The 22,500-nt window shown below is 36.0% G+C and overlaps 2 protein-coding genes across 2 annotated transcripts in view; both read right to left on the reverse strand.

Annotated features, from left to right (window-relative positions):
- The window catches only part of LOC118445821 (uncharacterized), a 67,510-nt gene extending 55,725 nt beyond the window's left edge, over positions 1-11,785 (reverse strand). The window contains exons 1-5 of the mRNA XM_085656595.1: positions 11,745-11,785; positions 11,629-11,661; positions 6,813-6,870; positions 5,684-5,732; positions 5,382-5,481 (exon numbers count right to left, since the gene is read on the reverse strand). Coding sequence (XP_085512721.1) covers positions 5,382-5,481; positions 5,684-5,732; positions 6,813-6,870; positions 11,629-11,661; positions 11,745-11,785 — 281 coding nt within the window. The remainder of the gene's footprint in view (positions 1-5,381; positions 5,482-5,683; positions 5,733-6,812; positions 6,871-11,628; positions 11,662-11,744) is intronic.
- An 8,533-nt stretch (positions 11,786-20,318) lies between these two features.
- LOC118445819 (homeotic protein antennapedia-like) overlaps positions 20,319-22,500 on the reverse strand; it is a 14,938-nt gene continuing 12,756 nt past the window's right edge. The window contains exon 2 of the mRNA XM_035875757.2: positions 20,319-22,500. This exon is cut by the window's right edge and continues 1,595 nt beyond it. The gene's annotated coding sequence lies outside the window, so the exon portion shown is untranslated.

The following is a 22,500-nucleotide window of genomic DNA, read 5'->3' on the forward strand; positions in this document are numbered from 1 at the left end:
ATTACTAGCAATGAATGTTTATTTTTCTATGATTACGTCTAAAACTCAAATTCGATGGATCATGATCGATGAGACGTTAACGACTCGAAGCGAATGCTCGTTTACTTTTATTACATGCCGCCAGCTATTTTGTACTTACTATCAAACGGTCCACTGGCATAACTGTAATCTGCATCATAGACCATGAATTAACGCGGCCAATGAAACTAACTTGATCGGAACGAAGACATTGAAGCAAGTGAGTGTGACTAATAATAATGGCCAGGCGAGAGTTTTGAATATGATTAACCAAATGCTATTATAAATATCATCCGGCTCGTATGGGACGATAATTCTTAAAATTATGATTACCCATGCCTCGAGCTTAGTCTATCGTAAAATTACCCGGAGAAAAGTCTCTAATCCTCGAAATAGGTGCGAATAAATGCATACGCAATAATCATATGAATCAGTGGAAAGGGGTGAGGGAGGGGAGATCGAGACGAAAGATAATAATTTATTTCTCCGTTAAAGGATAAATTCGTAACGATGATAGAAACAAATAAAGGAAAAAAGAAGTATTTCAAAAATTTTTATTTAGAAACGGCCTATGTAGGCCATATGGAAACGTTAAAAGACATCGAACGATTATGATATTTTGCTATGATATTTTGTTGTTAGAGAAAGGGAGATGAAGAAAAAAGTGATAGCTAGCGACGAAGGTTGACGCAAGAGAAATGAAAAAAAAAAAAAGAAAAGAAAAGAAAAAGAAAAAGAAAGAGAAAAAGAAAAAGAAAAAGAAAAAGAGAAGGAAGAAAGGATCGGTGAGAGGATGAGATAGAAGAGGAGAGGAGGGACGCTACTATGTGTCCAGGGAGCGCAACTAATATTAATAACGTGGCAAAGTTAAAAATGTTTACTGTGTATTACGGCTGATATGAGGGCCACGAGCGTGGCAGCAGGGTCCCTCGTGATTGATCGCGCGTCTCTACGTCTCTCCCTCTGACATGGGGTGTTCCTATGGATATTACCTTGGCACGGCCCTGCACGCCGCCATCTACCCGGCTCGTCTACTGCCGAGCCAGACACCATACCGATCTGTCCTATCCTCTTCGAATCAAATCTGCTTTTTCGATTCCCCTCTTCTCTCTCTCTCTCTCTCTCTCTCTCTCTCTTTCTCTCTCTCTCTTTCTCTCTCTTTCTCTCTCTCTCTCTTTGTCTTTTTTCTGTTCGGCTTCGTGTAGTGCCTCGAAGAATGCGTTACACCGTCGCTTGTCCTCCCTATCGTTGACATGTTGTGTGTCCGGTATTAAATCTGTCCGACTCGAAGTTATTTGAAACTTACAAGATGATCGTACGCGTATGTACGAACCGATTGGATCTAACGATAGAACATCGAGCTGCTACGTGTATCTCGCAAAATCGTTTGGTAAGATAGATATTACCTTTGGTGAATTTTTCTTTTGTTATTATTCAAACAAAATTTCTCTACAAATTTTACATGTCCAGAAGTACATTTATTATTATGAATATATTGTAACGATAAAAAAAAAATTTCGATTATTCAACAATACGACGAAACATGATTTTCAAATAAATGCAATTTCATTTAAAAATTATACTCGCTCGAAACGAATATGTTTTTTATTTTTTTTTTTTTTTTTTTTTTTTCCTTTTTTGTTATACGACACTGATCGATGATAAATTTTCTATTTTCAGGCATTTCCCATGGTAACAAATGGCACGAACAAGTTCAATGATTCTTGAACGTGTTACTTCGGATTACTAGCACAAGGCGCAACGGCTCGTAGTCGTCAGAATCATTTAACGAAACTCACATGCCAGTGACAGGAAGAAAAAGATAGAGGAGAGAAGGAGAAACAAATCCGGTTGGCGATGTTTAACCAGATCTTTGGTGCACGAAACGACAAACAACGGAATCCTACTGGCAATGTTCGTGTTCAAGCGCAACGAAGATACTACTTGGATAAAATTAAAGCTGACGTTCGTGCGACCACTATCACGATTCGATCATATCGTAAAATGATTCCGTTACTATGGTTTCGAAAAGTTATCTTAGTTTATCTTAAAGAAGAATATATTGCCAATAAATTATATAGATATATTTAAGAAATTATTTAAATGATTTACCATTAAGTAAATTCTTTTAATTTTAATATTGATCAAAAATTTACTAAAAACATGATCAAAGATAAATTGTACGAACAAGAATTACTCGGATTAGGAAAGAATGAACTTTCTAAAACCAACGTTACACCGCTCTCAATTAATTATATTTCAGGATTTTCTTAACCACCGATCGAATAGTCCCAGTTTCTCTTTTTTATCTATTATGCACTGAGGAAAGTCTTTTACATAGTTTTACATATCACGGAAGTACGTAACTTTCAAGATTTTTATCCCGATTTCACGGGTCTGCCCGTGAACACTTGTTATTTTTCTTATTCGCACCTCCATAGGTAATAAAACTGATTTAAACTCGTGCTGAATATCAGTTTATCTTCTTGAACAGGTACTTGCAATAAAAAGTACTTTGCGAGTTGTATGAAATACTCGATGAGAATGCTAATAGAAAATAATAAGTTCAAGTTGAAAAACAAAACAAAAAAAAAAAAAAAACAAAAAGAAAGGAAAAGAAAAAAAGAGAAATGAGTCGCTTCCTTTTCGTTCATTTAAATCTAATAATCATAAATTAAAGATTTATAAAATCTTTCCCTATGTTACCAGAAAATGATAAAAGAATTTTACGTTGTAATATTATTCCGCATATAAATGATCGCGATACTTGTAAGGGATGATAGGTGAAATTTCTCAAAAGTGTCCAACGTAAGCAGATCCAACAAAAATTTGGATCTCAACGAGAGGCCATAAGATCCTTGTAAAGCAACGTTATCCGCTTATATGAATCGTGCGAGGCACGCAACAAGCAATAGCAAAGTAGATTTATGAAGTAATCATTAAGGAGCCACGTATCATCCCACGCGTGTTTGTTCCAACGCCGAACGTCTGTATCTTATCGTTGATAATGTTAATATCCCGCTGCTAATGTTACCTTTTATAACACAACGTCGTTGATCTCAAAACGCAAACATTATGATAAATCATAACGATATAGACATCGGCATAAAAGAATTTCACGCATTGATATTAAACGTCCTTTCTTTCCTAATTTTGTCGATTTACCGAATATTATTACCTTCGTTCTTTGTTTAATTTTATTTCATTCTTCCTTCCTTTCTTTCTTTCTTTCTTTCTTTCTTTCTTTCTTTCTTTCTTTCTTTCTTTCTTTCTTTCATTCATTCTTTCATTCTTTCATTTCGTTTTATTGTTAACGTCAATCATATCTTTTCATTAATCTTTTCTTCGTTCTCTCACATTTTTTCCGTCGTCGCAATTATGAGTATACCTACTCGACGGGAGTTCCTAATGACTATTGCGTAATTGCAATCGATGCATCGTAATATAATGAGATGTATTTTTCATTCGAGATTGAGTTATATTTTAGCAGGCAGTCGTTCATGTAGTCATTAAGGTATCATTAATCATGTTCCACGGTCGTGCTAGTGTATGTATGACAACAAAGTCATCGTTAGAACAGCTGGTACTTGTGAAGATACCAACTGACTGTTAGATGATCGCGGTTAGAACAAAGGGTTACGGTGATACAAAGAAATAAGCGTGAAGAATGCTTTGTCAACGTTTTGTCTCGAGCAACCATGCTACCATATTCGTGACTCTAACCGTTTGAAAATTTAAAATCATATTTCTGACTCTTTTTCGTGAAAGATCATGTTAAAGTTTTTCATTTAAAGGATCTAACAGCATGCATATTTAAATCATACGTTCGCAAATATTCAAGCATAATAAATATTAATTGTATGAGTGATAAAATGTATGTGTTTTTTTAAATACGTTTAAAAGAATAGATATATTTTTGAGATTGTATATAAGAATAGAAAAAGGATAATTTGCCTCCCTCTTGTGAGTTCAAATTTACGATTACTCAATTTCATTGATATTTACTAATTTAAAAAATTTATTACTACTTTTGAAAGACAATAATAGTCAATTTGTCACATGCACGCGAGAAAATGTGTCATAGCTAATATAAAAACGTAGAAATATTTAAAAATATCACATAGTGAAAATATTGTTACGCTATCGATGTGACGTAAGTTCGTGAAACATTTTGAGAAAATCGCTTTACCTGAAATCTCTGGTTGTCGAACGCATGTACGGAAGCCTTTGTTACAATTTTTGAAAAGACGTAAAGAAAGGGGCGTTGTGTGTCATTGTATGTATTAGAAACGGCCAAAAGTATTCACGCTTTTAAAGAAAATTTGCATTGTCGTCGATCCACACGTGTCGTAGTAAGGTATCGAAAAGGTTTCTTTCGAAACTAGGGCAATTTATGGTCCCATGAAAATCTTCGCAATTTTCGACCTGGCACGGCGACGACCGCGACGACGGCGTCGACAACGTTGTCGCCCACATCTGTTTTTTTTTCTCTCTCTCTCTCTCTCTCTCTCTCTTTCTTTTTTCTTTATTTCTTTTTCTCTTTCTTTTTCTCTTTCTCTTTCTCTTTCTCTTTCTCTTTCTCTTTCTCTGTTTCTCTTCTTCTTATTCTTCTTGTTCTCAACGTTTGCCTACCGTCGGTCGAAATTCCATATCGCGCGAACTTTAGTCCAGGACTTTTCACCGGTGAAAACGAGACTTTATGTTTCCTCGAGAGTTTTTTGATCAAAGCTTGCTTCGACGATGTAAATCATCCTTTTGCCAAAATAACGTCACAAATCTGTGTCAACGTTAAGCTAAATCTTTACCGGAATTTATCATGGCATTTACGTACCAACCTACAGTTATTCATACGGAATTCGTGTTATTGTTGAATTTATTAAAAGTCACGTTTGTTTCTATTCGAGAAAATGATTTATTACTATTTTTCTAATTATTACGTTTTTGAATTTAAGCCTATTTTTTCATTTCTCTCTCTCTCTCTCTCTCTCTCTCTCTCTCTCTCTCTCTCCTTCTCTCTCTCTCTGTCATATAATCCATTTGTTTTTTTTGTATATTATCAAAAAACTTTTCTGTCGTCCAATTTAATTTTTATTGAAAAGAAAAATATTGAAAGAGTTTAACACTGTTATGTACTTTCAATGAAATTTCCAATCCGATGGATGTAGAATCGTTAAAAATTAATAACTATTTTTGAGCAATAAGTAATCAAAATATTCTGTCTCGAACGTTCTAATGACTGTGTGATTTTTAATCAAAAAAAAAAAACAAAAAAAAAAAAAAAAAAGAAAAGAAAGATATATCTACATACCTACACGTAAAAAGAAAGATTATAGAAGATATAGAATTATTACTAAACAACTTACCGATTTCCAAAGTTTCCCAATTTCCCAAGAGTATTTTTCAGAAAGATCCAGAGGTAAAACCGAAGAATGAAATGACGTCGACGGTGACAGAAAGCTGCAACTAAATCATCAAGAAGCGATGGATTTAAAAAAAAATCGTTAAATAATCCGTCAAATCAATGTAGTAATTTATTCAACGTATCTTATACAACATCCCAATTTATCATCAACATTCGAAGCGAATCAAATGATAAATCATACACACTTTGATATTGAGAATAAGAAAAACGCATTTGAGACAAGAAATCAAACCGATGTCTTACCATCTTCCTCTTGAACATGGTATACGTCCAGTCCGTGTCTCCTCGCATACTGCGAGAATATACGACTTGTAACAGCATATAAACACTTTTTCCTCACACCTACATTTACTTTTAAGGACAGTTAAACAAAACCTTAGCTACTACTTTGTACGCGGCTAAAGCAATTCGTTGCTCGTCATTTCGAAACGAAAAAGATAAGAAAAAGAAAGACAAAAAAAAAAAACAAGAAATAAAGAAATAAAGAAAGAAAGAATAAGAATAAGAATAAGAATATAGAAAACAGTAAAGAACGCATATGACAAAAATCTTACCGAGTCCAATGAACAAGTAGCAAAGTAGCATCGTGCCCGATGATCAACGTAATCTTCGTCAGATTAAACAAATGAACTATTCAACGTTTAACGGAAGGGGAATCACGGGTTAAAAAAAAAAGAAACAAAAGAAAAAGAAAAGAAAGAAAAAAAGGAAAAAGAAGAACGGAAATATTAAAGAAATAGACGCGTCCGACATAGAGAGGTAAGAAAAAAATCGATCCGGGGACCGGTCTTGGTCTCGGATTCGCCTCGATAGGTGGCAGCATCTCGCCGCGATTTCGTGCCGAGAGCGCACAGCGCAACAACAACGTAACGTCGATGGCCGCATTTTTTTCCTCTACCCCTCGGCCCCCCTCTTCGTCCCCGTGCCCCCTGGTTGCCCCAATCGAGCCGCTTTCTATTCGTCGTCGTTGGCAGATTAGGCTAATGCGATGGACCCGATGAGATATGGGCCAGCGAATGGGAATACGTAGTTTCTGCGGCAGGGGCGTGACTGTACCCTGGATACCAGCGTGCCCCGGGCCACACTCGCGACGTGAACTAAGTGCTGGGTGGAGCCCCGTCTAGGCACTACCTACTCGATGGAACCATCATCCTCTCTCCCTGGACTTTCTCACTCTGTCTCTCTTTCTATCTCTCTCTCTCTCTCTCTCTTTCTCTCTCTCTCTCTCTCTCTCTCTCTTCTCTTTGTAGTCTAATGGCTGCCAGGTCTTCGAAAGGGCGCCAGTTTTGAAAGGACTTTCAGAGAGAATCATTTGGTTTCCCTTTAAAACGTTGATTATTCGACGAATTTCTCGAACCTCGTCCACTTATACATCGTGGACGTAACGTGGACGACATCTGGTGGCACGTGGCAACCATACTGGGTCCAACCTGCAACAATAGACATTATTTTTAATTTCCGTTTTCTAGGTCAATTCTTTCGGATAGATATTCTTCTCAACGTTTAAAGAAGATGTTGATTGTGCAAGGAAACAAGACTTAACTTGGATCAGAGAGATTTGTTTCAATTTTTCTATGTGCGATATTGAGTTTTTTTTTTCTTTTTCTTTTTCTTTTTCTTTTTCGTTTGTTGTTTTTTGTTCTTTTTTTTTTTTTGATAATAGCATCTCGAAAATGTTAATAAATATTTGTGAGTGAATCGTTCAGAAAATATACTTAAGGCCCAAATAATTTCATATACCTAAGTAATGAAAGTTGAAGTAATAGTAAAAAATATTGTCGCTCCTTTCAAAATTAATGTTTATTTAAAATCAATGAAAAAAAAAAAAAAAAAAATTAAATGAATAAATAAATTGCACATTGGCTACCGTCCTTTCGAAAAGTCGATATTAACAGAAGAAGTATGCCTTGCTAAGATCCTATCGAAATTTCATGGATCGTCAATTATATGCATCAATGCACACAATCTGATAAGATCTTGCATATATTTGTCCTCTATACTATGGCTAAAAGATCTACAGGGAGATTCATAAGATCTATAACTATACAGTTATATATACATATATATACATATATATATATATATATATATATATATATATATATATATATATATATACCTACAATTCATATAATTTCCCAATCGTGAAAACGAAAACAAAATGCATGATTTGACAAGGAGGAAAAATTTGTCGCAATGTAATTCGTTACATCTCGTCGATTTCAATCTTTCTTACGTATACATATATCTATGTGTAGGTATGTATAAAATGTCAAAGCAGAAAAATCAATAAGATTTATTAAATTCGCAAAATGACGAAGTTCTTCGGGTTCGCGCGTCAATCGTGTGTACCGTGTACACTCGATTCAATCCTGTACACAATTCGTTTCACATGAATGTATGAATTGTGTGTGTGTGTGTGTGTGTGTATGTATGTATGTATGTATGTATCTATGTATCTATGTATATGTGTGTATGTGTATGTATATGTATATATAATGTGTAACTATGTGTATATAATGTGTATGTATGTATGTGTGTATTTGTTCCTAGCGCAAAAGGGCAAAGTAAAAAACGTACGCGTTGCAAATACTTTTCAGTTTGCATTTCCCACCCCCATAGCCCTCAATACCCTTCCAGTCAGCCGAGTAGCACGATAGTTTTTTACGTCGTCGTTCGTTTCGATCCCTCGCTTCGTTTCCATCCACCCTATCGTCCCTCTGCCCGGTATTCGTCCAGAATCGCGCCTCTCGACCACTTTTCAATTTCACCGACAACTTCGTCTGTCTCTCTCTCTCTCTCTCTTTCTATTTCTGTCATTCTATATACTCGCTGTTGCTTTCTAATTTCACGAAATACTCATACAAACAAATAAAGAGAGAGAGAGAGAGAGAGAGAGAGAGAGAGAGAGAGAGAGAGAGAGAGAGAGAGAGATCCGATAAGTTTTTATTATTTAGTATTTCCCAGGAAAACTACGGCAACGTCGTTCGACAAAAGTTTGTGTTTCTGAGTCCTACGGGAGGACATGGATGAAAGAGGAAAGAGAGAGAGAGAGAGAGCAAGAAAGAGAGAGAAAGAGAGAGAGAGAGAGAGAGAGAGAGAGAGAGAGGAAGAGAGATACAACGAAGAGGGGTTGGAAAGAGAGCTGACACATAACAGAAGGATAGAGTGGGGACAACAAGCAACGAAATTCTCTCTGTACGTGGCGAAGTCGCCTCTCCCTCGGGATACTCCGCGTGTGTCATCGGGACGTCCGACTAATTGCAAGGATGTTTTGTTAACCTCTCACAGTCTGAAACTCTCCCCTTACAAGGTTTTGCATTTAGCCTTTGCACATCGATACCATAGGTAGAGTTGTGTCGAGGTTTAGGGTGATCCTATTTCCTTTCTTCTTCCCTATTTATATGTTACATTGTCGTACTTTAATATTTCGTGTTAAACAAATATTTAAATATTAAATTTTTTTTTCTCTAACTATGATTTGATGAATTTAATTGAAATTGTTAAAAAAAAAAAAAAAGAAAAGAAAAAAAAACTGCGACACTTTCAATATAATTTTTGTCTTTCGTTAAACCTACTCGTATAAATGATAAATAAAAAAAATATATATATCTCTTCTTTTTAATATCTAAATTGTAATCGATTTCGCAACGCGTGGATAGAAACGAATAGACGTAGGTATTAATTTCACATGGCGACGCTCGCTACAACGCTCGTGACGTTTTGAATATGAACATTGATTACAAGAGAGACGCTGGCGTCGCTCGGCGGTTCGCAGGAGGAGAGACGGTGACGGCGAGGGTTTTGCTCGGGAACGGAGAGGGTGTTCCAAGGGGGGGAAGGGGGCGGCGGGGGAGGGTGTGGAGGAAGCAGAGGCCGGCAGCGATATTATTGATTTATGTCCCGTTCTACGTTATGTATCCAACGGCCACCTCCACGGCAATGTGAAATGATCCACCCAAAGTACAACGTTCTCACGAACTTAGCTTAGACTCTCGAAATTTCCAATCGTCTCTATCTCCATCTCTCTTTCTCCCTCTCTCTCTCTCTCTCCCTCTCTCTCTCTCTCTATCTTTATCTCTATCTCTATCCTTATCTCTATCTCTATTTCTATCTCTTTTTCGTCGAAAACTCAATGAAATAGAAATAAAAAAAAAAAAAATATGATCTTCAAATACTATCTATACTTCTCTAAAAAAAAAAAACAAAAAAAAAAAAAAAACAAAATAAAAATATTTTCTTTTCTTTCATCTCGTATTATTCAGCGTCTACTCATAAAATCATATATTCATATTATTACGTTCTATATGAAAGATTTTTATTCACGACAGATCTAAAAAAAAAAAAAAAGAAAAAAAATACTAAATATATAAGTAAATGAAAAACAAAAAAAAAAGGAGAGAGAGAGAGAGAGAGAGAAAAAAAAGAAGAAAATTATTACGTCAATACAATACTATACTCTCTTAACATGCTCAATATCTAAGTAAGTACTTGTCATTGATAATATTGGTCGAGCATAAAATTGAGGAAAAAATAAGAGGGTAAAAGTCATTGAGGCTGATCCATTCGAAGAGAGAAACGAATGCGACGGAAGCGTCTCGGTTGAACAGACTCTGTTTAGGGTCGACGCGCTTGCGTGTCGCATATAGAGGCAAACGAACGGTACATGGTATCAATTACCCTCGATACGAAGTGCATTACGCGGAAGGAAAGCACGTAGGTGGGATTGTGGTACTACGTGTGGGTTAAATTGGGTAGGGTGGAAGGGACTGGAGAGAGGTGGTAAGAGCAAACGAGATGGAAAGAGAAAGAGAGAATGAGAGAGATAGAAAGAGAGAGAGAGAGAGAGAGGGAGAGAGAGAGAGAGAGAGAGTAATAGTAGTAGGGATGGGGTTGGAGAGTGAAGGTATAAAGGGTGAGATCAGTGAGTGGGAAGCGCCGAAAATTGATGCATTCTCTATGCAAAACAGCAGAAGCACGGCGCTAACAGTAGACCGACAGCACGCAAACGTGAATCCTGGCGATCGGTGTGCTTCCTACACTCCCTTTCCCCCTCTCCCATACTTTCTCTCCTCTATCTCTCTTTCTCTCTCTCTCTCTCTCTCTCTCTCTCTTTCTTTCTTTCTCTCTCTTTCTCATTCTCTCACTCTCTCTCTCTCTCTCTCACTGTCTCTCTCTCTCTCTCTTTCACTCTTGATCTCTCCTCCCCCACTTTGCAAACGACGGCGTCACCTATGTCCTGGACAGAATCGAGAGCGGTATAGAAGCAGTTAACACTCTATTAACACTAACGACGCTCATACATAACATCGGTGGCCGGGGCGGCATAACGCGAGCCGGGGATGGAATTTATGGTCTGTTAATGGGGGGGTTGCTGCTTTATGCGCTATGGCGTGTGCGGTCTACCTTGTAGTCGTCCTATTCGTCCTCACGGGAACCAGGTAACACAACGGTGATTTTACGAGTCAACTTTCTTGTACATTGGAATCCCTTTTTCAAGCGTCATACTAACAAACGCGTGTCGATCGTTTTATGAGGGCAACCTTTCATAATCGAAAATATTCCTCTAATGGATTATTGTTCCTTTTTCTTTTTTTTTTCTTTTTAATGTACTGACGAATTGAGTTATATGATATATGGTACATGGACTGTTCATTTTCTTTTTTTTTCTTTTTTTTTTTTTTCATTTTTCTTTTAGAACGTTTCGCGGATTTCATAGAAAAATTTTTTGTCGAATAATTACAATCAAGTTTAATATATAATACAAGTTTAATTGTTGAAATAATTTCGATCGGACAAAATAACCAAAAGCTCAATGGATTTTCTCTTTCTGAATGCATCTATCAACACATTAGGTAGCCAAGTTTCGCGAAGAAGGTGGAAGGGGTATGGTATTTGGGTTCGAAGGAGAAAACAGGTGTACTCGTAATCTCTTGCGAAATACGAGTAAACAGGAAAGTTAGCGAGCTTACCGTTCGTCGAGTGTAGACCGAGTCGAGTGCCAAAGTTCATCGTGAGATCCTGCCCTCCTCACAGCTAAAGGAGACGCGGCAAGGCCGGTAAAGTGATAAAGCGCCCATAAATTCTGACCGCCATCCTCCTTCCAGCCCTTCTATCTTCCCAGTTCCCTTTCTCGCTCACTCTCACTATCTCCAGCATTCTCCCTTTGTCGTCCGTCCTTGTCTCACCCTTCCTCAAACCTATCTTCAACTTGTATACACCTGCAACAACGAAATTGGCAAAGGTCAGCGTACGTTAGCTCGATTTAAAACAAGTATGCGTGCATAATAAGACATAATCTTACCTCCGAGATATCTTCTTGGCCCTGAAACGCCTAACCCACATCTCTTATTCTCTTATTTCTTCTTCTCCTTCTTCTCCTTCTTCTCCAATCTTCGGAGAATCAAAGTCACGCTTCGTCTACCGATTAAAGTCCATATCAAGTCCATACCACTTAGCCGACGCTTAATCGTCGCAATTGATGTTACATACCAATTCTCCGTTGTTCTCTCGCTCATTGACGTCAGCACGTGCGGAGTTAAGCGATGTCCTTGCCAAGTGGATGAGAGATCGAAAGCGACGAAACATTATCGAACGCATCATCGAATACGAAATCGAATTAACGAGATATTTTTTTGTCGGACGTATCTGAACGATACTCCAGGGCGATAATTCACACAGGGGCGGGGCGGGGCGGGGGCTAGAGGGGGGGAGGGGGAGGAATTATCTCGTCCATAGAATTAATATCTCTAAGTGAATTGAAACGAATAGATCTGTAAGATGGATTTTCTAAAAGCATCGTCGAAAGGATAGACGTGGTATCCAACAGAGGCATAAAGAAGTTAAATCGACGTAAGAACGAAGACATCCTTGGACTCGTTTCTAGAGTCGATATCGTAGTTCTACAGAGAGATACCTACCTACCGTCTAGGAAAGCCTAGGTAACGCGCGTTCGTTGCAGCGCAGGGGCGAACAGACAGAAATCCCAATAAATCATCCCGTCACGAGCCGTGAACCAAGGCGGAGCCTCTTGCCTCGTATTAGCCAATAATAATCCTCTCCGACGTGGAGGCCATCTTGGATTATACAATGGTTCCTTCCGCCGCAATTCGTATAAATGCAACCTCCGGGGTACAAGGCACCTTTCGAGAACGTCCCAGTGGCGTATCCATTCGACTATTTCCATTGAAACTAACTAAATCGACTAAGGACGAAGGGAGCATTCGCGAAATCGACGAGTCACGTGCTATCATCGCACCTTTCACTATTCCTATTTCAAAACACGGATCTATCCTTTTGTTCCATCCTCTCTCAGGTGTTTATAGTACAAAAGAAAAGAGAAATGTCTTCGAAGAGAAAGAAAAGAGAAAAGAAGATAGAAATATAAAAGAAAGGACATCCAACTCAGATCTCTGACACGAAAAAGACTTTTCGTGAACTTACAAAATGTACGAAAAGGAAAACTCATAAGTCTCACGTTTAATCCTATGGATTTTCACGTTCTACGTTTTCTTCTTTTCCTTCTTAAACGTTTCCTTCACGTTTTTTGTTCTAAACTACTTCGTTCTTTTCATATTCAACCACAATTTATTTTTCGTTTTCAAACACAGCTATTATATAATTAATATAATTATCATTATTAATATTAATATTATTATTATTGTTATTATTAATATTATTATTATTATTATTATTATTATTATTATTATTATTATTATTATTATTATTATTATTAATATTAATATTATTAATATGGACAGACTCTTATGTAATATAATACAATACGGTTTAGACTTGTCGACACGATAGCGTATAATACTATTACCATTATCCATCGACGTCTTAGTCATTCATCATAATACATAATTCACTCGCGTGCATATGGTATATCATCGCAATCATCATTTCATCATCATAATCATAATTATAATCGTCGTCATCATCATCATTATCATCATCATCATCAACATCATCATCAGCATCATCATCATTATCATCAGCATCATCATCATCATCATCACCATCATCATCATCATCATCATCATCATAATCATAATCATAATCATCACAACGCTTTCATACTTTGTATGTGTACATTTAGTTTACATAATGCGGAACACTACAAAATAATTATATACGTTTACCGTAGTCGTAATAATAATATCGTATTTATATTCGTATTTATATTTATATTTATATTCATATTTATATTTAAATATATATATATATATATAATTTGTATATATTTAAATTCATATATATATATATATGTGTGTATGTATATATATATATATATATATTTCTTTCTTTATTTCACTTATCGATCGGTAAGGTAGTGCGGCCTACGTTTTTTTCGGCTTGTAGGCGCACCAACATAAATCTAGTTTTATTTTTACTTCTTTATCTTCTCTCGCATCGCGCGCAATCATTCGAACGAGTGCATTGTACCCGGTACGTATGTATGTAGGTATATACTTGTACGAAGCACCATTTCTGTAGCTTCTTGTGCGTAAACGCGCGCACCTGTAGCGTGTATAATACGTGTTGTGAGTATGTATATGTTCGGTTTGTGTGCATGTGTATGTATATGCGCAATCGTATGTATGCGTACGTGTACATACAATATATATAACGCTTACGTACACTGATCTTCGGTCAGGGCAATGCATTTGCACGAGCGCGGGTCACTCAAGTGTGCATAACGAAAAAAAAAAAAAAAAAGAAAAAAAAATCAAAAATCAAAAATCAAAAATTAAATAAATAAAAATTATTTGAACATTTTCAAATGTTTAATCGATTAAACAATAACTTCACTGAATTATCCAATTAATTTTCTGCAATAAATTTTTAATAAAAGATACAAATAGAGAATATAAAAGTTAAAGATTCTCTACACAGTCACACACACACACACACACATACACACACACACATATATATATATACACACAAGAGCGACCATGCGAGCCGACGACAACGTAGCGGCTGTCGAAATATTGTCATCCTCTTATACTATGTTACAGGTCTGGATCACGAACGATCTTGTCGTTCGATCGACAAGATTATTCATGTACCTGCCGATCTGTAATCATTACAACATCGTATCGGTATATAGCTAGTAATTAATTAGACCTCTGCTACCGTTACTTTGTAGTTATTTTTTTTTTGTTTAGTCTATTAAACAGGTACCTACTTTACCTACGCGGTATCGTATACAGGGGTCGCGGCTCGCGATTCGATGCCGCGACGTCAGACGTCGCCTTTAGTCATTGCCCTGCCGATAAAAAAAAAAAAAAAAGGAAAAAGGAAGTACCATAGATGTTCTCTACACAACGTTCATCGGATTATGTACAACGTGGGATGATCGTTCGCGCCTTTTCTTTTTTTTTTTTTTTTTTTTGTCTTTTTTCTTTTTCTTTTTTTTCCCTTTCTTTTATTGCTCTACAACCGATTAAAGAAGCGCGACAGAGCACAAGAGAAACAATTTTTTCTGTAATTTTTCTTTTTTCCTTTCTCTTTATCTTTTTTTTTTTTTTTTTTTCCTTCTTCTCTATTTTCTATTTCCGATTTCTTTTTAAATTTTCATCTAAACGATTCATGAAATTCATTCGTCGATCGACGACTTTCGAAGATTTTCGTAAGTCGACGAATATTTTTTCTTTTTCTTTTATTTTATATTCGTACACGTAATCGAACATTTATATATTGATTTCGGTCGTTATATCAAACTTATTCCATTTCTAATGTATACAATGTTTCTCGTTATATTGTATGTATGTGGCATTTAATCGGATCTATCAGTCTTCGTGCGCTGTGCTCTGCCGATGTGGAATAGGAAGGATGAATGGATGGAAGGAGGGCAGGAGTGAGGGTGGGGGTGGAAGGGGAGGGGGAGGAGGAGACGTTGAGCTTAAAGAGGGATACCTCGCGTGCACTACACGTAATTTTTCTTTCTTTTCTCATTTTTTGTCTATTTGCCTTTTCCTCAATTTCTTTTTTCTTTTTTTTTTTTTGCTTTTTTTTCTTTTTTTCTTCGTTTTTCCTTTCTTCGAATTGAAATGACATCTCGTATAATTCGTCTATTCGTATTCGTCGGAGAAATCGATTTAACTCGCGCGCAATGTCCAGACTGACGCGATGATACCGTTATCCGATGCATCTTAATTACTTCTGTATTTACACACGATATACATCGACGAGCGTTGAGTATTAAATTAGTTGATTTAGTACGATACAACAAGTTAAGCTTTCGCGAGCTACCTTGCGATTTATCGTCGTAAGTAACTGATAGAAATGATAAAACATCGAAATTCAATCGTTCTTACGTACGTACTTAGATGCATAACTTTTCTGATCGATCGATATCCCATCGGACATTTTTTCGTTCGTTCGATCTCTTTTTTTTTTTTTTCTTTTTTTTTTTTATTTGTTAATAAATTAAAGAAAGAGGAAAGAAAGGAAAAAAAAAAGAAAAAAAGAAAAAAAAAAAGTAAAGAAAAAGAAACGTCAATGGCGTTTCAGTTTGCAAAAGGTATTTAATTTACTTATCAGAGCGAAATTTAACGATCGAGTTTATTTATATCGAGAGCGAAGTTCGGAGCCGAAGGAATCTTTTCCTCTTTTTTTTTCTTTTTTCTTTTCTTTTCTTTTCTTTTCTTTTCTTTTCTTTTCTTTTCTTTTTCCTTTTTCTCTGCTAAACATATTTTTAAAGATAGATGATCTCGATAGATGTACAATATACTTATAAATTTATTATACGAAACTAACGACACCTGCCAGGAGAGCACAGGGGGGTCAGGAACTCTTCGGTGCATTCGCGTGCGAGGTCACGACTTCAAGATATCGATTACTCTAACTCGATTCAAATCTCTAATCGCAATCTAATTTTCATGAATAAAAATTCTTTCAACGCTACTTTCGACACTTCGAAATATTAAAGATTGACAATAATGCAAAGAGAGAGAAGAAGAGGAAGAAGAAAAAGAAGAAGAAGAAAAAGAAGAAGAAAACAAAAAAAAAAGAAAAGAAAAATAAAATAGATAAGAAAAAAAATTTAACAATATCGAATGGAATCAGTTGAGATTTCTTTTGAGAATCGATAATAATTCAATGACGCTAAAATAATCGAAAGTATTTAATATAAAGTAGAATGAATAACTTCGATTAAGCACATGAAATTTCTCGTTTTAAGAAAACATATTTTCTTTTTTCTGGGATATCATTTGACTTGGTACGCACAAATACACCTAAAAACTACCTGTTTACATTGTAAAAAATATTTATTAGACAATCAGTTAAAACAAATAAAGAATCCATTTTGCGACATATAACATGGTATATCAATAAATACTACGTTGCTAAACGATATAATCGGTCGAAAGCTGCTGGTTGTATGTGTCTATCTCTATCTCTATCTCTCTCTCTCTCTCTCTCTCTCTCTCTCTCTCTCTCTCTCCATTTCTCTCACTCTATCTTTCTCTCTCTTTCTCTCTCTCTTTCTCTCTCTCTCTCTCTCTCTCTCTTCCTCTCATTCGAAACGCCGCTTTATGCGTCATGACGTTTACGGGCTCTCCGGTAGAAACATTAAGATTACGTATTTACATTACCGCAAACTCCATGAACTATGTAGTACGTATTATTTCTTGTTATATATCTCCATATTCACAATAGCGGAATTTCAATCGCAATCATTTGCCCATTTTATTCATTCCATCATTTGCTCTCTCTGTCTTTCATTCTTTCATTCTTTCATTCTCTCTCTCTCTCTCTCTCTCTCTCTCTCTCTCTCTCTCTCTCTCTCTTTCTCTCTCTCTTCCTCTCTATTTCTTTCATTCTCTAGAATCGATCTGATTTTCGTCATTAATCGTTTTCCCCGCCCGCCGCAACCGACATGCCCGTTTTTCTTAATAATCTATTTAATTACCACCTTAGGAAGTAGATTTTAGTCCTTAATCTTAATCGAGATTATGGGCTAACGTAGCGACACACTTCGTACGTACACATTGTTTTTTTACTTTTTTCCAACTCTTGCCTCATCTCCCTCTACTCTTAAAACTCTTTTACACACATATACTTTAAATTATTATATGTATATATATATATATATATATATATATATATATATATATAAAATTTACCTTTTCTTTTTTCTATTTCATTACGCGACTATATGCATACGAGTAGAGATAAAATATATAATTTGAATTTATACCTTCCAGTTAATTCTACGAATTCTCTCTCTCTCTCTCTCTCTCTCTCTCTCTCTCTCTCATTCATTCACTCTTTTTCTCAATTTTTCATTATTTATATATCCTTCATTTTCTCTTTACTCCGTGGTCACATAACATTATATACCTTTCTACGTTTAAATGGAACTCGGCCATTCGTCGAATACAAAATTTCATTTGTTGTTATGTAAAGTCGATGTTCACGGCGATCGTTCGCGACGATTTTTTTTTTTCCTCGTTTACGATCGATTAGAAGAAAAAGAGACAGAAAAAGAAAAAAAAAGGAAAAAAAAAAAAAGAAAAAGAGAGAGAAAAAAAGAAAATAAAAAGAATAAAATACGTTCGTTTATTGCACTTACGAATCACTTTTACGAAAGAGAAATACTTGGGATATTGCTAAGGGAATTGATTTCGAAGTCGAAATATCCATAGTCCCTCGATCGATTCGAAATCTTTCGATTATCTCAAAAGATTAAGGAACGAGAGAAGGAAAAACGGAAAATTTTGATCGGGACTTCGTTTGTACCATGTCGTAACACGTCCGTTATCGTGGCGTAAGGGTAATAAATAGCAGCTTTGTCTCGCAAAGCCGCACCCTCGGCACCTCAATGCCAACTATTATCTGACCCATATAGATCGTATCGCTGATTAATGTATCTGGAATTAACTCGCGTGTCGCGAGCGATCGACGAAATGCTCGAAAGGATCGTTGCTTCGAACTGCTAAGGTTAATCGATTTATTGCACGCGTTTATAAATCGCGTTATCGAAAGTGCGAGTCAGACTACTAGTCTCAATGCACTAAGAGTTAACCGATAACGAGTTGAGATAACAAAACGCACGGCCATAATCTATGAGTGGAAAATATCTTTATAGATTTTTGTTTTTTCTTTTCTTTTTTTTTTCTTTTTTTTTTCTTTTTTCTTTCATATACTTTATAAACTGTAGGTGGAGGGAAGAAGAAGAAGAAGAAGAAAAAGAAGAAGAAGAAGAAGAAGAAGAAATGTGATGAATGGTTTTACGGTCAATGCGAACAAGATACTACATTCATTTTCTCCATGGCGACGTTATTTCAAGCCAATTATGATTATGCTACTTTCGAATGCCATTCACGTGTATTACTTAGTTAAGTACACGAGCATCGTATCGACGATTAAATTTCTACGAGAGAACGTACGATCTCGTTGTTGATCATTTCGTATCGACGATCAATTTATATCAATGAATGTCACGGTCAAATGAACGATACACGAATCGATCGTCTTTCGATAAATCCATTTAACGATATCCCACGGCATTTCTCTTTATAATTAAACCAAAAAAAAAAATATACTATTATCATTATCGTAATAGTTTTAATATTATCGTCTATAATAACGAGAACCTAAATACTTTGTTGGTTTCGTTAAATCGTCAATGAAATATAAAGTTACGCGAAAATTGTGAAAGAACGATCGCCGGAAATCTTTTTATAGTGAGTTCGTTGCTTTCAAAGGACAAAAAGATTTTCCATAAATAAATCTTTCGATTGAGGAAGGCCGGCCGTTGAATGAACGACCATTAATTACGTATATCGGTAAGCACGTTTTTCAACCCTCGTTTATCTTTTTAAACACGAATTAGGGGGAGACGATTTCTATGAGTATGTACATACGAAACGCGTACGACTTCTTTCGTAATAAGTATGTACCTTTCCCCATTTATTTCTTTTTTCTTTATTTCATTCATTCTCATATAACATCATTCTACATAGAGACATTCGAGATCGCGACATTTATATTTTCCCTTTGTCTTTTCTTTCTTCATTTGCTTCATTTTTGCATTAATACTTCCATCAGCAGCGCCGTCCGTTTATCTTTACCGTTATCATTATTCTTATTACTTTTATCATTATAATTATCATTAAGTGTTCATTAATATCGTTCATTACGTATATCGTTAATGAAGTGTGTTTGTGTGTATGTGTGTCTCTGTGTGTGTGTGTGTGTATGTGTATGTATATATGTGTATGTGTGAGTACGTATAAACTAAACGTATGTCGAGCTAAGTTTACAACACAGCACAGATTTCGCCGCGGCGGAGTACCTTGGCTCGTTAGGATAAAAACACCGAGTATAGAATTTCTTTGAATTCTTCGTTAGCGACATTTTTCGGCCAATCGGAGGAACTTTCGTTCTTATCACGCTCGGTGTTCGAGCCGACAGGCTATCCGGTTCACCGCTTGACACATTTAACGCGTCCCAACGCTTCAAACGCGAACGATATTCGTTAGATTAGAAATTTTCTGTAAGAAATATAAAGACAAAATGCAATGCGATCGAGGAAAAAGCGATACAATTTTTATGTTCTCTCTTCTTTTTTTTTCTTTTCTTTTCTTTTCTTTTCTTTTCTTTTTTTTTCTTTTGTTCTTTTCTTCCATTTTCAAAATTTGACAAAGCGATATATCGCACTGCGAATCTTTTTTTTCTTTTTCTTTTCTTTTTTTTTTTTTTTTTTTTTTTTTTTAGTTTTCTTTTCTTCTTTTGGTTAAAATGGTGATGCCACTTTCGTCGCAAGCATGGACGGTGATCGAACAAGTGTCTTTCTCTTTTTTTTTTTTTTTTTTCTTTTTTATTTTGTTACTTTATTTTACCTTAGTTTTGTTTTTTCCTTTTTTTGGTTTCTTTCTTGTGTTTTTTTTTTTTTTAATTTTTTTTTTTTTATTTTTTTGTATCATTTTCATTTTTCCTTTCAAAATTACGCGCCGTTACTCTGCGAAAGAGAATTTGGCTCGCGACGAGAGGATCCCGTGCCAGTAAACCCACTTTCGAGACGCCATTAAGTTGCCAAGCGGTTTCATGCCGAAAACATCCTATTCCAAAAATACACTATGTATTACATCACTTGGTAACTTGGCCTCACGTCGCGCGGAGCAGGAGTCGATTTTTTAAAGGATCGACGATCGTGCGCGAGAATAATATACCTTCTTCCTCGTCCACCCCCGATAATCCCCACCTCCATTTCTTTATATCCCCCTTTATACTCCACCCCGTTATTCCACATGGAAAATTATTTACAGAAACGAAAGGTCGTCGTGCCGCGAATGCGAATTATTTCCAACGTAATTCCGGAAGAGGTCGATCGAGATCATTAAAGCGCGTTTTCACCGTCGAAGGAAGATGCATGTAAATCAAGATAATGGATGCTGTGTACTCTCACTCTTGCACTCTTTCTCTCCCTTTCTCTCTCTCTCTCTCTCTCTCTCTCTCTCTCTCTCTCACTCACTCACTCACTCACTCACTCACTCACTCACTCTCTCTCTTTCTCTCTTCCTTTCTCTCGTTATCTCTATCTATCTATCTCTTTCTCTTTATCGACGATACTCGATTAATCGGAAGAACCGGTTTTACGATCGCGTAAACTCGCTTTGCAACGCGTTTCTCTTTGAAAAATACGCTGAACATCTTCCTTCGATTAAAACCGGTAGCCATGATACTAGAAAGTACTTCACCCGAATACAGAGAAGAAAAGAGTATTATCAAAGTAAAAAGAAAAAAAAAAAAAAAAATGTATTATATCCGTCGAATTGTAATTTGCACAATTTCAAATGCTATTGGCACATTAGATTTAAATGCAAGGCGTTACAAGAATCCTTTAACGATTTTTTAATCGGTCTAACGTTTCTACGAATGATCTTAATGATATCATTGGAAAAGAAACGTAAATTCGATCGAACGAAATAATTTCTAATTTAACTTTCATATATGTGACTGACCTTGCGACGATATCGATGAATAAACGCCAAGTTGGCTGGTCTCTGCTCTGCCGGAGGACCTCCGCCGTTTCTTCCCTAAATTATAACATTTCTTTCTTTTCTTTGCTCTTTTTTCTTTTCTTTTTCTTTTCTTTCCCTTCGCCGATATCTCACTCATTTTCTTCTTGTCAATAATAAAGAGAGAGAAAAAAAAGAAATATATATATATATATATATATATATATATATATATATATATATATCGGACAAAAATAAAAAAAAGAAAAAAAAAAGAAAAAAAAGAAAACATTTTCGACTTCGCTCCATTCGATACGCCTGCCTCCATCTTCCATCTTCTATCTTTTTTTCTGTCCTTTTATTTTTTTTCTTTTTTCTTTTTTTTTCCACATTATCCGATTCGTTTTCGTTTTCTTTCTCTTTCTCATTTTCCTTTTCATTCTCGTTTTATCACCGTATTTCACTAAATTCGCGTCTCGTTTTACGAACAAACGGGACACCCCGTACGCGCACTTTATTTTTATTTTCACTGTTTCGTATATATAAGTATTACAAATTTTTCCTCATTATCTCGATTCGTTCTTCCAATTTTTCTTTTATCTCTCATTCCGTCAGTTTTTGTTTCTTTTTTTTTTTTTTTTTTTTTTGCTTTTTTTTTCTCTTTTTCCTTCTTCCTTGCCTACGTGAATTCCGATTTCGATAATGCGAAAAATACGTTCAAAAGATCACACACGTTGGCACGTTCGCAGAAAATTCGAGATGCCTTCGCCAAGTCACTGGCCGTGCACGCGCGCGCGCGCGCGCGGTAGTGTAGCGAAAAAACTATCTAAACGAATCTCTAAAGGACACTAAACTGTGCTCGTACATCCACCGCTACATAGTATTACAGATGGACAACCATAACTTTCTCTCTCTCTTTCTCTCTCTCTTTCTTTCTCTCTCTCTCTCTCTCTCTCTCTCTCTCATTCTTTCTCTCTTTCTCTCTCTTTCTCTCTCTCTCTCTCTTTCTCTCATTTTCATTCTTTCTCTCTTTCTTTCATTCTCTCTTATATTCTACTAACCGCTCTCTACGACTATACGTAT

This window comes from Vespa mandarinia, chromosome 4, assembly GCF_050613455.1.
Source record: "Vespa mandarinia isolate Hongniang chromosome 4, ASM5061345v1, whole genome shotgun sequence".
NCBI classification, from domain to species: domain Eukaryota; kingdom Metazoa; phylum Arthropoda; class Insecta; order Hymenoptera; family Vespidae; genus Vespa; species Vespa mandarinia.